General features: G+C 40.7%; 1 protein-coding gene across 1 annotated transcript in view; it reads left to right on the forward strand.

Moving 5' to 3' along the window:
* The window catches only part of gpr158a (G protein-coupled receptor 158a), a 598,627-nt gene that overhangs the window by 406,752 nt on the left and 173,646 nt on the right, over nucleotides 1–18,229 (forward strand). The window contains exon 5 of the mRNA XM_073054683.1: nucleotides 10,269–10,337. Coding sequence (XP_072910784.1) covers nucleotides 10,269–10,337 — 69 coding nt within the window. The remainder of the gene's footprint in view (nucleotides 1–10,268; nucleotides 10,338–18,229) is intronic.

Here is an 18,229-nt window from a genome sequence, read left to right on the forward strand (position 1 = left end):
ACCTCCTGGTATGAAGGATCACAACAGACTGCAGTGGGTTGTGGATTTAGCTCCATTTCAGGTCAGGCCTCACAACGTTGATGGCATCTTCAAAAAGGAGTATCTCAAGAAGGCAGCATCCATCATTAAGGGCATTCACCACATTAGACATGCCCTCTTCTCATTATTACCATCAGATTCTCCCAATCTGTATGAGTCCTTCTGCAAGCTCCCTCAGAACTACCCCTCCCTGTGGAAGCAGGGAGCCTGTAGAAGACAGACAGATCGGGAGAATGGCCAAGGAATTGGCAGATGGAATATGGTGCAGGGAAGTGTATGGTCATGCATTTTGTAGAAGGAATAAAGGTGCAGAATATTTTCTAAATGTGGAGAAAATTCAAAAATAAGAAGTGCAAAGAGACCTGTGAGTCCTTATGCAGGATTCCCTAAAAATGCAAGTTGAGTCAGCGGTAAGAAAGTCAAACACAATGATAGCATTCATTTTGAGAGGACTAGAATATAAAAGAAGGATATAATGCTGAGGCTTTATAAGGCATTGGTCTGAATACCCATGGAGTATTTTCAGCAGTTTTGGGCCCCTTATCTAAGAAAAGTTGTAATGGTATTGTAGAGGGTCCAGAGGAGGTTTATGAGAATGATTCTGAGAGTGAAAGGGTTAGTGTATGAGGAGCACTTGATGGCTCAGGGCCTGGACTCACTGGAGTTTACAGAAATGAAGGGGGGTCTCATTGAATATTGGAAGGACTGGATAGACTGGATGTATGGAGGGTGTTTCCTATAGTGTGTGAGTCCTGGACCAGTGGGCGACCCAGACTTAAGAAAAGAGATGAGGAAGAATTTCTTTAGCCAGAGGGCAGTGAATCTGTACAATTTGTTACCCCAAGTGGCTGTGGAGGCTAAGACAGGGAGCATATTTAAAATGAAGTTTGATAGTTTCTTGATTATTCAGAGCATCAAAAGTTATGGGGAAAAGGCAGGAGAATGGGGTTGAGAGGGATAGTAAATCAGCCACGATGGAATGGTGGAGCAAGATCGATGGGCTGAGTGGCCTAATTCTGCTCCTATATCTTATGGTCAAACGTCTTCGTATCATCTGCAAATTTGGCCACAAGGCCACCAATTCATCTCCAAACCATTGACATATAATGTGAAAAGCAGTGGTCCCAATAGTGACCCCAGTGGAACACCACTAGTTGCCAGCAGCCAACCAAAATAAGGGCCCCATTATTATCATTCTTTGTTCCCTGCCAATCAGCCAATCTTCTATCCATATTAGTAACATTCCTGTAGTTCCATTGGCTCTTACCTTGTTAGGTAGCCTTCAAGGAAGTCATGCTGACATTGGTCTATTTTGTTATGTGTCTCCAAGTACTCTGAAACCTGATTCTTAATAATGGACTCCAACGTCTTCCCAATCTCTAAAGTCAGGCTAATTTTAGAGCTTAGTCCATCTAGTCTAGATGACTTGTGTACCTTCAGAGCTTTCAGCTTCCCAAGCACCTTCCCCTTAGTAATAGCAACAACACTCTCTTTGCCCCCTGATACTCTCAATTATCCAGCATAATGCAGGTGTCTTCCACAGTGAAAACTAATGCAAAATACTTAATAAGTTTGTCCGCTATTTCTTTGTCCCCCATTACTACGTCTCCAGGGTTATCTCCAGTGGTCTAACATCCACACTCCCTTTACTTATACTCTTCATATATCTGAGAAAACTTTTGGTACTCTCTATGATATTACTGGCTAGCTTTCCTTCATATTTCATCTTTTCACTGCTTACCGTTTTTGTTAGTTGCCTTATGTTGGTTTTATAAAGCTTCCAAATCTTGTAACTTCAAACATTTTTTGCTATATTATATAATCTCTCTTTTGATTTAACATTGTCTTTGACTTCCCTTGTCAGTTAAAGTTGCTTCATCCTCTCTTTAGAATACTTATTCATCTTTGGGGTGTATCTATTCTTCATCTTCCGAATTATCCCCAGAAACTCCAGCCATCATTCCTGCTAGTGTCCCCTTCCAATCAACTTTGGCTGGTTTCTCCCTCATGCCTCTGCAATTCCTCTGCAGTACTGATACATCTGACTTCTCCCTCTCAAACCACAAGGTGAATTCTATCATATTAGGATCACTTTCTTCTAAGTGTCCCTTTGCCTTAAGGACCCTAATCAAATCTGATTTATTACACAATCCAGAATTGCCTTCCCCTTCGTGGGCTCAACCACAAACTGCTCTAAAAAACCATCTCATAGGCATTGTACAAATACTTTCTCTTGGGATCCAGCACCAACCTGATTTTCCCAGTCTACCTGCATATTGAAAATTTGCATGGCTATTCTAAAACTTCCCTTAGAAATTCGTGTCCCTCATCCTCGCTACTGTTCATTGAGCATATCTACATAGAGCGTTGTTGTAGGAATGCAGCTGCCATCAATAGTGACCCCTTCCACCCAGGTCATGCTCTTTTTCTCACTGCGGCCTTCAGGAAGAAGGTACCAGAGCCTCAGGACTCACACAACCAGGTACAGGAACAGTTATTACTCTCAACCAGAGTGAATAATGTTCCTCAACTTCTCTTGCCCATTACTGTACTGTTACTATAACCTACGGGCTCATTTTCAAGGACTTTTCCATCTCATGTTCTCCATATTTATTATTTATATTTTATTATTATTATTATTATTGTAGTGTTCTCGCTCAGGTGTAAGGGAACGCTGAACTAAACACCGAGGTAAACCGTTGTCAATGAAAACAGGATCACAGTAAGATTAACCGTTTACTGTTCACTCTTCCACATTAACGTATGGTGAAAACTGTTGATAAAACAATACAAGATTTGTACAGTATTTGTTTCCTTCTTGATATCACATTTACATCGTAAATACTTGCAAAAGTAAACTACAACAACTACATTACATTAAAATGCAGCATACAGTCAGAATCTACTTACGCCATTGACTGATTTAAATACACTTCAACACAAACTATCCGCAACTCTTTAACTAACGAAAACATAAACCTTATCGACCATCGTTACTTTGAAACAGAGTCAGTGTTAACATTTTAATTCAACATATTGATTATCCTCATGAACTTATGGCGTTGCTTCACTGTGTTTCTAATGCGTAGAAGACAACTTTTCTTGCGCTGATCTCGCACATGTGTGCCCCCTCCTTCCCGTTTCTCCAAACCGGTATTTTCCCACAAGACGCGGTGAAACCGGATGTGATGTCATCGCATGCTGTGATATATCACAGACAACAAATTTACTTTAAAGAATCCTAACTTTAATTTAAAAATGCTAACAAACGAATTACTAAGCGAAAATATTATAAACTAAACAAATGCCATAAAGGCAAAACAATTATTATTATTATTAGATAGATAGATAGATAGATAGATAGATAGATACTTTATTCATCCCCATGGGGAAATTCAACATTTTTTCCAATGTCCCATACACTTGTTGTAGCAAAAACTCATTACATACAATACTTAACTCAGTAATAATATGATATGCATCTAAATCACTAACTCAAAAAGCATTAATAATAGCTTTAAAAAAAAGTTCTTAAGTCCTGGCAGTTGAATTGTAAAGCCTAATGGCATTGGGGAGTATTGACCTCTTCATCCTGTCTGAGGAGCATTGCATCGACAGTAACCTGTCGCTGAAACTGCTTCTCTGTCTCTGGATGGTGCTATGTAGAGGATGTTCAGGGTTTTCCATAATTGACCGTAGCCTACTCAGCGCCCTTCGCTCAGCTACCGATGTTAAACTCTCCAGTACTTTGCCCACGACAGAGCCCGCCTTCCTTATCAGCTTATTAAGACGTGAGGCGTCCTTCTTCTTAATGCTTCCTCCCCAACACGCCACCACAAAGAAGAGGGCGCTCTCAACAACTGACCTATAGAACATCTTCAGCATCTCACTGCAGACATTGAATGACGCCAACCTTCTAAGGAAGTACAGTAATTATTATTATTATTATTATCATCATCATCATTTCTTTTTTGTCATCCTTTGTGTACTTGCACTGTTTGTTTTCTTTTGCACACGGGTTGTCCACCCTGTTGGTGCAGCCTTTCATTGATTCTATTATGGGTATTGGATTTATTGAGAATGCCTACAAGGAAATGAATCTCAGGGTTTTATATGGTGACATATATGTACTTTGATAATACAATTACTTTGAATTTTTAACTGTTTGGGAGCCTGTGTATAACTGCCATCAGTGTCTTTTTACCCTTGTAGTTTCTTAACTCTACCCACAAGGATTCTACATCTTCTGATCCTATGTCATCTCCTTCTAAGCATTTGATTTCATTTTTTACCAGCAGAACCACCTCGCCCCCCCCCCCCCTTTGGCCTACCTGCCTGTCCTATCAATACAAAGTATATCCTCTGATGATCTTCTTTCAGCCACAACTCCGTGATGCCCGCACTGTCATTCCTGCAAATCTCTAACAGCGCTACAAGTTCATATACTTCATTCCGTATAACACTTTCAGTCTTGTATTCACCACCATTTCAATTTTGCCTCCATGTTATATTTCAGCTCATCCCACAGACTGCAATTTTGCCCTATCATCTGCCTGTCCTTCCTCAAAGTCCTCAGCCCTATCTCTCCAGTTCCCAAGCCCCTGCCAAATTAGCTTAAACCCCTCCCCAACAACTTAATGGGCACTGCATTATCCACCTACTGCTTGAGTGTATTTCAATCATAAACAAGAGAAAATCTACAGATTATGGAAATCCAAGCAACACACACAAAATACTGGAGGAACTCAGCAGGCCAGGCAGCATCTATGTACAGAGTACAGTTGATGTTTCAGGCCAAGACATCGACAGCACTTTTTCCATAGATGCTGCCTGGCCTGCTGAGTTCCTCCAGCATTTTGTGTGTATGGCTTGATTGTATTTTGTCACTTTGTTCCATGTTGTTCAAACATTATTAAGCAATAATTGTAATGACATAAATGGGGTCTCTTGGCTATTCTTGTCATTCAGGATAATTGCAGATCAAAAAGGCCCCAAGTTTAGTTTACAGTTTGCTGTTTGCTGGCTTGAAAGAAAACTCAGGACCTCAATACTTTTGGGCTAAGAGGAATAAAATCAACTTTTGATCGCAATCTGAGAACAGTTTCTGGATACTAATACTTATGTCAGGCTGCTGTTTATTAACTCATTGTTTAATCCCATCATTTCCTACAGTTCTGATCAAAGAACTCCAAAACCTGGGCCTCTGTACCCCTCTCTGCAACAGGATCCTTTGCTTCCTCACTGGAAGACCACAGTATGTGCAGATCAGAAATGACATTTCTTCCTCACTGACAGTCAACACTGGTGTACTTCAAGGATGTGTGCTTAGCCCATGATTCTATTCTCTCTACACACACAACTGTGTGCCTAGGCAGAGCTCAACTTCCATCCATAAATTTGCTGATGACAGAACTATAATTGGGAGAATTTCAGATGATGACTAAAAAGCACACAGGAGTCTGATAGATCAGTTGGTAGAGTGGTGTCGCAGCAACAACCTTGCTTTCCTTGTCAGTAAGACCAAAGAATTGATTGTGGACTTCAGGAACAGGAAGATGGGGTAACAGGTGCTGTCCTTGTCAAGTGATCAGAAGTAGAAATGGTGAGCAATTTCACTATCTCTGAGGATATATCCGGGGCCCAACATATCAATGCAGTTACAAAGAAGGTACGGCAGTGGCTATAGTTCATTCGGAGTTTGAAGAGATTTGGCATGTGCCCAAACACAGTTGTAAATTTCTACAGACGTACCATAGAGAGCATTCTAACTGGCTGTATCACTGCCTGGTATGGGTTCAAGTAGAACTCTGCCCCACCTGAGGAAATAAAGTAGGTGGAGAAATAACGAAGGAAGAGGATCAACTATTTAATAACAATTATGGGCGTCCATAATAATTAGACAAGTTCTGACGTACCGCTGGGATATAGGCCATGAACATTTTGCTGAACAAATTTCCAGGGAAAAAGAAAATGCCACCTGTGTAGGATTAAGCAAACCAGAGGATAGCTATGTTGGATAAGTAACTAAGGAGTAACCTGGCTCTACTCTGCCGCATGTTAATCAGTATGCTCAAATACAGCATGGTTAATTACAATTATAAGGCATGTACCCAAATTTCCTGCAGTCATGCTGGTCTAAACAGATATTAATAAAAATTAGAATTTAAGGCACAACAACTTGCTATTTCTTGGAACTCGTTTATATCAACAACATATATCACAGTAAAATCTTTCCACAATACTGTTCTTCAAAATGCTGAGCTAGGAGCATGGTTAACAATCAAATAAAGTTCAACTATAAAACTTTACTTGGAAAAATAATGGTTCCTCAGGTCCCAATTATCTACACTGTTTGCCTACATCTTTTTTATGTATGGTCATAGATTAATGAGCTGCCAGGGAATCTGAATCAAAAGAGATACTGACAATAAGGGGAATATGGCAGTCATTTCCACTGAAACTATGTAACTTTGTCTCCTGCCTACAATAAATGCTTGACTATTCCTGACTTCTGAACTGGCTTTACAATTCTACACTGCAAACTAAAGCTAATTAGTCAAATTGGCATGGCATATGGGTGCTTAATAAATTATGATCAGCAGGCATGTATAATTGAAACCATTTTTGGAAGCTAATTCAATTACTTGTGCAGGAATGAATTTTATTGAGAGGAAATATTATATTTGCAATGTGCATTATTGTCCATGACTTCTTAATTTTCACTGAGAATTATGTACTGAGAAAAATGTGACTTACACATTGGACTGTACCAGTTCACTCACATTGATGAGGAACTGGCACATCAGGTTTGGTCTCCACTCAATGGGGCAGACCAAGTAAAGGAGGAGAAGGGCCCAGTCCATCATGGATAAAGCCTTCCCCACAACTGAGCGTATCTACAGTGACTCCCACCACCCAGATCATGTAGTCTTCTCACTGCTGCCATCACAGAGAAGGTACAAGAGCCTCAGGACTCACACCACCAGGTTCAGGAACAGTTACTACCCCTCAACAATCAGTCTCTTCAGCCAAAGGGGATAACTTCACTTGCCCCATTATTGAAATGTTCCCACAACCTAAGGGCTCACTTTCAAGAACTCTTTATTGCTTGTTTATTTATTATTATTATTTCTTTGATTTTGCACTTGACATAGTTTGTTGTCATTTGCACACTGGTTGAACGCCCTAGTTGGTGTGGTCTTCCATTGAATCTATTATGGTTATTGGATTTATTGAACATGGCTGCAAGAAAATGAATCTCAGGGCTGTATATGGTGACATATATGTACTTTGGTAATAAATTTACTTTGAACTTTTATTTACATAGATCGTAGAACAGTTCAGGACTTTTCAATCCACAATGATATCCCAAACTAATTAAGTTAAATGGCTAACAAAACCAATCCTTTTGCCTGCCCAATGTCTACATCCCTCCATTCTTTGCACATTCATGTATCTATCCAACAGTCTTCTAAATGCCTATATCATATTTTCCTTGGCTACCACCCTGGAAATACATTCCAGGCACCCATCAGTTTCTGTGTAAAAATAACTTGCCCTGTACATCTTCTTTGAATTAAACCCTCTCACCTTATTTGCATATCCTCCAGTAGTAAACATTTTAACCTGCAAAAAAGATGGTGGATGCTTCCACCATCTACGTCCTTCTCATATTCTTACAAAGTCTTATCAGCTCTCACCTTGGCCTCCACAGCTCCTGAGAAAAAAATCCAAGTTAGTCCAAATGTTTCATATAGCACATGCGCGTTGATCCAGGCAGCATCCTGGTACACCACTTTGCACACTCTCCAATGCCTCTGCGTCCTTTCTATAATAGGATGAGCAGCACTGAATGCAATATTCTCGATCCGGCCAAACTAAAGTTTTATAAAGTTGCAGCTTAACTCCCTAACTCTTGAACTCAGTGCCTCAATTAATAAAGGCAAGAATGCCATATGCCTTCTTTACCACCCTATCAACCTGTACAGCCACTTCATGGAGCTATGTGGTTGGATCCCTAGGTCCCTCTGTAAATCAACACTGTTAAGGGTCCTGTGAATTTGATCTCCCAAAGTGCAATACCTCTCATTTGGCCAGATTAAACTCCATCTGCTATTTCTCTCCCCATATCTGTAGCAGATCTACATACCATTGTATTCTTTGACAGTCTCCTACACTACACACAGCACTACCAGTGTGTGTAATCTTACTAGCTCACCCATCCATCCAGGCCATTACAAGCAGCAGAGGTCCCAGTACAGATCCCTGCAGTGCACCACTCATCACAAACTTCCAGTCAGAGTAAGTCCTATTGACCACTACACCCTGTCTTCTGTGGACAAGCCAATTCTGAATCAAATGGCAAAGTCACCACTGATCCCATACATCTTAATCTTCTGCATGTGTATGAGGGATCTTGTCAAAGGCCTTAGTAAAATCAAAGTAGACAACATCTGCATCTCTTTTGTTACCTCCTTGAAAAACTCAGTTAAGTTAGACATGGCTTGCTCTACATAAATCCATGCTGACTGTCCTTATTTTTTGTCTAAGGCCTTTACTCTGTGCAATACCGTGCTTCCCATTCTATGAAAAATAAGTTATTTGATTTAAAGATACAATACAGTATCAGGCCTGCCTGCCCAAAAAGCCAGTGTCACCCAATTACACCCATGTGTGCAATTAACCTACTGACCTGTATGTCTAACCCAGAGGAAGCACAAGTGGTCAAATAGAGAGCATACAAACTCCTCACAGACAGGCGGAATTTGGCAGAATTAAATCTGGGTTGCTGGTGCAGTGATAGTGTTTGCTAGCAGCTACTCTATGGTGCTATTTGTAAAGTGAAGTAATAATTGCCGTTTAAGCTGCTAGGGGAATTTATTTCTGCAGATAGTGTTTTCTGAAATGAAATCACTTAAGAATTCTCATGTCGAGGACTTTTTTTTCCAGCCTGGAAATGGCAAGTAGAGAGAGCATAATTTTAAGGTGATGGGAGGAAAATATAATGGGAGGGGGTGAAATCAGAGGTAGGTTTGTTACACAAAGTGTGGTAAGTGCATGGAATATACTGGCAGTGGTGGTGGTAGTGCCAGGTGCATTAAGGAGATTGAAAAAACTCTGAATTATGGCACATGGATGAAAGAAAAAGCGAGGGCTATGTGGGAGTGAAGTGTTAGAATGATCTTGGAGTAGGTTAAAAAGGTTAGCACAACATTGTGGGCCGAAGGGCCTGTAGTATTCTATATTCTGTGGTCTAGAAGTGTTCACTTTTTATAAACCATTCCCTTTATATTTCAGTCTAACTATCTTGCTGGTAATTGGCTCAACCAACTGTGCACAGACCTTGAATGCATTGAGGTGTATAAGCTTCTAAAACTTACTTTTCACTTACTATCTAGATCTTTAAAGATTTATGGTTTGATTTATAGCTTGTCTTATGCATACGAATAAGGCTGAGGGAATCAACCTGCACTGTGCTAATATTAATCATAGCAATTGAAACCCATGGAAGCTAGAATTCAACAACAAGTGTTTTGTATTAATGTAGTCTAAATGGGCCAGTGAAGCTAAATTTCTGTTCAGGAGTTAAAATCTTTCCTCTAAGTGTGTCTCTGAACAATTTTGGGGAATATAACATTTGATACAAATTGATTTTCCTATAATATGATCTCACCATGCACAAACTTTGACGACTGATATCTCCTCTGTTTTAGCCTTGTCTTTTTAAACCTGCTTTTCAGTCTGACTGAATGTCTTTTCTGTTGACTTCAATGGAAAAGTATGTCGGGAGGGTGTTAAATAGCTTGTCAATATGCTATTGCTGTTACCTGGAACGAGGCCAATTTTATCCCAGCTTGTTAACACTCTTCTACAATGTGCATAATTCAAATGTATTCTGATCTTTATAGTAACACCATATCATTTTTCTTGTTCAATAAATCTTGAACATTTTAATACGTTTCAAAAAGGGAGTTAGATTAATCCAGCTTCTTTTGGAAAGCACATTTTTGCACATGAATAACAAATTAAGTAATCAACAGAATTAAAAGGAAATGGAAAATCTATTAAAAATGGGAAAGATAGATTTTTAAAGCAACATGATGAATGTGATCCCTTAATTTGTCATTTCCTTGTTTAGAATTTAAATGTCTTTAAGAAATTATTAACTGGAATTAGGTGTTGTTGCTTTTAAATGATCCTTACTGTACGAAATCTTTTCATTCTTTCAGAGTATCAGAGCATCAGGACTGGTGTTGTTGGAGACAATTCTCTTTGGAGCATTACTTCTGTACTTTCCAGTAAGTGTTTAATGATTTATATTCAAGTCTATAATTCAGTGTAAATTCTGTAAGAATGATCTTGATCTATAAACCTGCTTATGCACAGGAATAACACTAACGAATAGTTTGCCTGGAGGCATATTCACTGTTGGCACTTTTCTAATTTATGGAAAGCTACCTCAATGTTAATACAATCCAAAAAAAAGGAGCAATCACATTTACATTCAGTTTTGTGCTTTATTGAAAATGTACCGTCGTTTGGTATCACAAGTGTGATGCGCTAAACATTAATGCAAATAAGTTTCATTCCATAACTTTGAATGATTGATCTTTTCCCTGCTTGGTTGTGTCACTTGCTGGTTTGTTTGGCAACCTCTCTGATTATTGAAGTGTGGATTTTTACATCAGGATTTATGTCTGGTGAAATTTTGACACGATAATATTTACAAAGAGAGGTCTTCATGGTAGATTCCCATGAAACTATCTATTTTAATTCCTGTAACACACACAAAATGCTGGCGATTCTTAGCAGGCCAGGCAGCATCTATAGAGAAAGTACAGTCGATGTTTCGAGCTGAAATCCTTTGCCAGGATTGGAGAAAAAAAGCTGAGGAGTAAATTTAAAAGGTGGGGGGAGAGGAAAGAGAAACACATGGTCTTAGGTGAAACCTGGAGGGAGAGGGATGAAATAAAAAGCTGGGAAGTTGATTGGTGAAAGAGACAGAAGGCCATGGAAAAAAAAGAAATTGGGGGAATAGTACCAGATGGAGGCGGTGGGCAGACAAGGAAATAAGGTAAGAGAGGGAAAGGGGATGGGAGATGGTGAAGGGGAGAGGGAGTGAAGGGGCATTGCCAGAAGTCTGAGAAATCGATGTTCATGCCATCAGGTTGGAGGCTACCCAAATGGAATATAAGGTGTGTTCCTCCAAACTAAGTGTGGCCTCATCACAACCATGGAGGAGACCATGGATAGACATATTGGAATGGGAATGAGATGTGGAATTAAAATGGGTGGTTCCTGGGAGGTCCCACTTGTTCTGGTGGACAGAGCGTAGATGCTCAGTGAATTGCTCTCCCAGTCTACTTCGGGTCTCACCGATATACAGGAAGCCATACAGGAGCACTGGACTCAGTATATGACCCCAACAGATTCACAGGTGTGGTGTTGCCTTACCTGAAAGGACTGTTTAGGGCCCTGAATAGTAGTGAGGGAGGAGGTGTAGGGGTAGGTGTAGCACTTGTTCCGCTTGCAAGGATAAGTGCCAGGAGGGAGATCAGTGGAGAGGGATGAATGGACAAGAGAGTCGCATAGGGAGCGATCACTGTGGAAAGCGGAAACTGTGGGGGGTGGGAGGGAAAGATGTGCTTGGTGATAGGATCCTGTTGGAGATGGCAGAAGTTCCAGAGAATTATGTGCTGAATATGGAGGCTGGTGGGGTGGTAGGTGAGAGCAAGATGAACGCTATCCCTGGTGGGGTGGCAGGAGGATGGGGTGAGAGCAAACTTGCATGAAATGGAAGAGATGCAGTTGAGGGCAGTGTTGACGGTGGAGGAAGGGAAGCCCCTTTCTTTGAAAAAGGAGGACATCGCCTTTGTTCTAGAATGAAAAGCCTCATCCTGAGAGCAGATGTGGCAGAGATGGAGGAATTGAGAGAAGGGATGACGTTTTTACAGTTTTTTCCATTCAGGGCCCTAAACAGTCCTTCCAGCTGAGGCAGCACTTCACCTGTGAGTCTGTTGAGGTCACATTCTGTGTCTGGTACTTTCAGTGTGGCCTCCTGTAAATCAGTGAGACCTAACATAGATTGGGAGACAGCTTCACTGAGCACTCACGCTCCATCCGCCAGAAAAAGCTGGATCTCCCAGTGGCCACCCATTTTTATTCCACTTCTCATTCCCATTACAATATGTCTGACAGTGGCCTCCTCCATTGTTCTGATGAGGTCACACTTAGGTTGGAGAAACAACCCTTACATTCTGTTTGGGTAACCTCCAACCTGATGGGATGAACATCGATTTCTTGTACTTCTGGTAATGCCACCCACCCCCCATTTCCTTCATCATTTCCTATTCCCTTTTCCCTCTCTCACCTCATCTCCTTGCCCATTCATTTCCTCTTTATTCTTCCATGGCCTTCCCAGCTCCTTACTTCATCCATCCCCCTCCAAGTTTCACCTATCACCTACGTTTATCTTTCCCATCCTCCCGCCTTTTAAATCTACTCCTCAGCTTTTTTGTTCTCTTGTCCTGCTGAAGGGTTTTGGCCCAAAAAGTTGACTGTACGTTTTTCTATAGATGCTGCCTGGCCTGCAGCATTTTGTACATGTGTTGTTTGGATTTCCAGCATCTGCAGGTTTTCTCCTGTTTGTGTTTCAATTCCTGGTTATGTTATTGATGTTCTCATTCATTTTAAGCAATATAAAATTCTTATTGGCATTTTCAGAATGTGCATGATGATACTTCATTTGACAAGCTTTTCTTTGTCTTGAACTTTCAGGGATTTGAGTGTAAGTGACATAACTCTGCATGGTACTTTTGAGAATGTCCCCGTTTGTTAATGGAATCCACCCAGTTGAGATCTACTTGTGATGGTTTTATTTTTGCATTTCCAAATCAGCTATATTGCTTTCCCAGTTGGCACTGCATGTCTGTTTTTCATGGATTCAGCTGTGCTGGGAGATAGAAAGAACTTTGATGCAGGACAAAACAGAGACGCACTCTTGAGTAGTGAGCACTTTTGCTTCTTGAGAGAGCTTGTAAGAATCTCAGCTGTTGTGAATAGAAATCTATCTAACAAATAAGATGAGAGTACAATGAGTTTGGCTAGGGATCATCAGGAGATGAACCAGTCGTTTCACTGCAAGAAGAGGGCCAGAATATTTTCATGACCAAAGTTAGAATAAATTTCTTCCTGTTTTACAGGATATTCTTGGAGGCAGAGATAGAATTCATAAGTAAATGAGATTCATGAGTGAATTAGGGGAGCTGAAACAGGGAATGTGCCTTATGTAGAGACAGCAGTGCATAGGTGGAGAACAGAGTCAATTTGTGATATCCATTGAACACTGTAAGATCAGACCACTTAAAATACCCAAGCAGAAATGTACATAGTTTTTGTAGCACAGTTGAGTGCTTAGCCTGAGGCAAGAAGGAGCAGGACAGACGTTTCTTTTGCTGCCATTTATTGATGCAGTCTGCTGGGGTATGAATGTTTTGAGAGGGTGCTTAAAAATGGACCCAGACTTCTTCTGTTCCTGCAACGGTTGCAATGAATTTCCCTCCCCCAAAAGTAAGACTGGATATTCCAGAACTCCTTCTGCGGTACTCACAAGTTGGCATTGCTCACAGTATTTCTAGATGAGTGGATTCATTCCTGGCCTTCCACAGAAGCAGAAAGATTTGAACCAAATGGAACAGAGTCCAACTCTACTTCCAAGTCTCGACCCCTATCCAATGGCACTGTTTGCAAAACTGCCCCCAAATTCAGGAGTTTCATCATCTTGGTTTCCTGCTTTTCAGAGCCTTACTGTTGAGTATAAACGAATTGAAATAATAATATTCCAGACTCTGTTTCTGTTGTGTGATCTCACTCAACAAGAGACCAGACGGGATAGTATGATATGAAGACCATTACTCCTCTATTTATTGGTCAGAATTTTGCAAGTATTATTCCAGAATAGTAACATAGAGCATGGTAGCATAATGGCTAAGATACTAGACTAGCAGCCTACGTTCTGGAAATGTTTGGAGAGATGAGTTTGAATGCCATAATGGGGAATTAGACCACAAGAGTCTGTACTTCTGAAAACAAAAGGCAACCTCAATCATGATAAGCCTGAAGCCACAGGATTATTATAAAATTCCAGCTGGTTCCACTAGCCTCTTCAGAGTGGAAACCTGCCATCCTAGTCCAGTCTGACCAGTCTGATTGACTCTTAATTCAGGGGCAATTTGTGACAGAAAATAAATGCTGGTGTTGCAACAACGTGTATATTACCTGAAGTAATAAAATAAAATCATTGTCCCCTATCTTGTACTTCCTTCTGTCAAATGATCCAAAATATCTCACAATCTGTCTGAGATAGAAACATAGAAAACCTATAGCACAATACAGGCCCTCTGGCCCACAAAGTTGTGCAGAACATGTCCCTACCTTAGAAGTTACTGGGCTTACCTATAGCCCTCTATTTTACTAAGTTCCATGTACCTATCTAAAAGTCTCTTAAAAGACCCTATTGTATCTGCCTCCGCCACCATTGCCGGCAGCCCATTCCACACACTCACCACTCTTTGTGTAAAAAACTTACCCCTGACATCTCCTCTGTACCTACTCCCCAGCACTTTAAACCTGTGTCATCTTGTGGCAACCATTTCAGCCTGGGAAAAAGCCTCTGACTATCCACACGATCAATGCCTCTCATTTCTGCCTCTGGGATGGCACAGTGACACATTTAGTAGAGTCCCTGTCTCACTGCCCCACTGCCCCAGAGACCCAGCGTCAGTCCTGGCCTGTGCAGAGTTCGCACAGTATGACAACATGCCAGGTGCCCCGGTTTCATCCCGTATCCCAAACACGTGGAGGGTGGTAGATTATTTTCCACCATTGTGTAGGTGAATAAGTGAATGTGGCTGGAGTTCATAAGAATCTGGAGAGAATACAAAATAGGATGAATGCAAGATTAGGAATGGTCTATAGTCCATATTGGAACAGATGTGCTGTAAAGCCTTTTCCCTGCTACAGGTCGGTTTAATATTATCGTTCTTCTTTCCTGTCAGTGACATTGAGAGTGCAGCTTTTAACAAAGTCTCAGATTGATATGTTAGTTCAGATTCTGAATGCGATGCATTTAATCTCTATACTTCATTCTTAAAAGAGAGGGTGTAGAGCCATGCTTGAGGTTCTGTGCAGAACAGGATGATCTGCTCTAATGCCTGTATTCCAGCAGAAGCACTTGCAATGTTGGGAAAATAATACATATAATCCTCTTTTCCTATTTTGGCTTAAAGAAAAAAATTGCAAAAAAGTGAAGATCATTGTGGTTATAGCAGAAAGGAGTTTCTCAGTGTCTTTCCTATTAGGAACAAAAAAACTGACTAAAGTTGCCCAATTGGCTACAACAGTGTTAATGTGGACTGCAGAGATCTGCTACAAACAAGAGAAAATCTGCAGATGCTGGAAATCTGAACAACACACACAAAATGCTGGAGGAACTCAGCAGGCCAGGCAGCATCTATGGAAAAAGGACAGCCGACATCTTGGCCCGAAACATCGACTGTACTCTTTTCCATAGACGCTGCTTGGCCTGTTGAGCTTCTCCAGCATTGTGTGTGTTGCAGGGATCTGCCATTTGTTTTACAGCTCTGAAATGTTCAAACAGCAGCAAACTCCTGAATGTACCTACTGACAGAGACTGCTGATCAATATCTAAGATCTCACCAAATAACAGGCCTTGGTGTACGCAGGATATTTTTGAACTATCTTTACAATTTTGATTGCAGTGTAAGGAACTAATTGGAATTGGAACTGGAATGATTTCCTTTAATTGTGCGTAATTAAGACTATTATAAATGTTACACTTTCAGCCAGAATTGCTCTTGTGCTTTGCTGATTTATTCTCTTCTTTCTGAAACCTCTTACTGGTTCCAAATACTCATATCTATCTCTCTTTATAATGGATTCTATTGGCTGGTATCATCCTCCACTTCAGTCAATCATTGGCCAGTGAGCAAGAGAAGCATGCAATCCTGATGCATAGTTTTGACATACAACATTGAGAATTTCTTTCTTCCCAGAGATGCTCCTTGATCCACTGAGATTACTCCAGGTTCTTACATCTCGGGTCTCCAAAGAGCTGGACATCTGGCTTCCTACTTTAGGAAAGACATGCTCATTAACAGTGGCTCACCAATGTCAGTTTTTGCTGACCAAGCCTGATCCAGCAATTTATCCTGGAATCTTTTTTTTTTTGGGTGCCATGGTTAGAGCGACACTATTACAATTCAGAGTTCAATTCTAACGTCATTGTAAGGATTTTGTACATCCGTGGACCGTGAGGTTTTTCTCCGGGTGCTCCGGTTTCCTCCCAGAGTCCAAAGACGGTTAAATCGGGGGAAGCTGGGCAGTGCAGCTCAAAGGGCTGGGAGGGCCTTTTCTGCACTGTATCGCTAAACAAGAAATAAGATAAAAGTAGTTTTTACTGCAAGCTGGTTGTCCGTTAACTGAGTGAGCCATTTCTGGCCTTGTAGTTTATTGCAGACTCTATGATGCAAATGCAAAGCAACGAACTGAAAATGGGTCAGGAAATTTCTGTAAATACTTAGCTCTGTAAGGTTGTGTTGAAGTCAGTATTACCTAAATTTTATGAAGAGGCAATGGAATGAAATATGTGTGATCAAACTGTATGATACATTGGGGTGAAATTGGGGAAGGGTTAACTGTTCAGAGGGCTAGGTAGTAGGTAACTTAGTTCCATAGCAGAACTATCTTATCCTAGAGAAGATACGATAAGAAATCTGGAGAAGAATATTTTCATGCAGAGAATTGTTGGACTCTGGAAAGCAGTGTCTGAGTGGGTGATGGAGGCAGGTACTCTAATAGCACTTAAGAAGTGTCTGGACAAGCTTGAATTGCCAATCCATAGAAAGGTATGAGCTGAGTGCTGGTAAATAAGATCAGTGTAGATCAGGTAAGTGGTTGATGATCAATATGGGCATGGCAAGCCAATGAGACTATCTCTGTGTTGTATGGTTCTATAACTCCACACAGTCATACAGTTTCCCTCACAAACACTTTTTTTTAAAAAATGGGTTGACACACACACACTGCTTATATTTGAGTTTGTGCAGTAGTGTAAAGTGAATGATGGTGAATCAACAGGAATTTCTGCACAGAGTTGTAAACTTAGTCAGCTCTATCATGGGCGCTAGCCTCCATAGTATACAGGACATTGTCAAGGGACGATGCCTCAAGAGGGAGGCATCCATCATTAAGAATCTCATCACCCAGGTCATGCCTTGTTTTCATTGCTATCACCAGGAAGGAGGTACAGAAAGCTAAAGGTACACACTCAACGATTCAGGAACATCCTCTTCCCTTCTACCATCCGATTTCTGAATGGCCATTGAATCCATGACCACAACCTCACTACCTTTTTATTTCTAATTTTTGCACTATTTATTTTTATTTAACTATAATATATATATACTTTCTGTAATTTAGTTTTTCTCTATTGTATTTCATTGTACTTCCGCCGCAAAGATAACAAATTTCACAACATATGCCGCTGATATTAAGCCTGATTCTGATCCTGATTTTGAGGAAATAAAACATCCCAGGAGATGCTGTACAAGATGCCAATTTGTTATCTGGAAAGCACACACTTTAAACATTCCTGAGCACAGTTTTGACTTTAAATGTCCTGCATATCAGCTTAAATAACTGCAGTTGGGAATGTAGGATTCAGTGTTCTCTTTGAGGTGACTTGCATTGTTTGTTCTCTACTCTATAAAGCCCTCACACCTACTGTGATTCAAGTTACTCTTTCCCTTCATCACATTGTGTTTCCCCTAACCTCTTTTTTCACTCAGGTGATGATAATTTGGCTTGAACCATATGAACACCACTTTAACGCCATGATTAAATGTTGTGCATCACTCTGTGGTTATATGGTAATGAAACCTTCAGTATCTGCTCTAATCAGTTATAATGCTCAGAATCAGGTCAGATTTGAGGTGGCACAGTACTGTAGTGATTAGTGTAACACTATTACAGTGCTAGGGACATGGGTTCAATGCCACTGTTGTCTGTAAGGAGTATGTGTGATTTCCCGGTGCTTGTGTGGGTTTCCTCCAGGTGCTCCGGTTTCCTCCCACATTCCAAAAGATGGATGTGTTAGCAGGTTAATTGGGTG

Source organism: Hemitrygon akajei, chromosome 8 (assembly GCF_048418815.1).
Source record: "Hemitrygon akajei chromosome 8, sHemAka1.3, whole genome shotgun sequence".
NCBI classification, from domain to species: Eukaryota; Metazoa; Chordata; class Chondrichthyes; order Myliobatiformes; family Dasyatidae; genus Hemitrygon; species Hemitrygon akajei.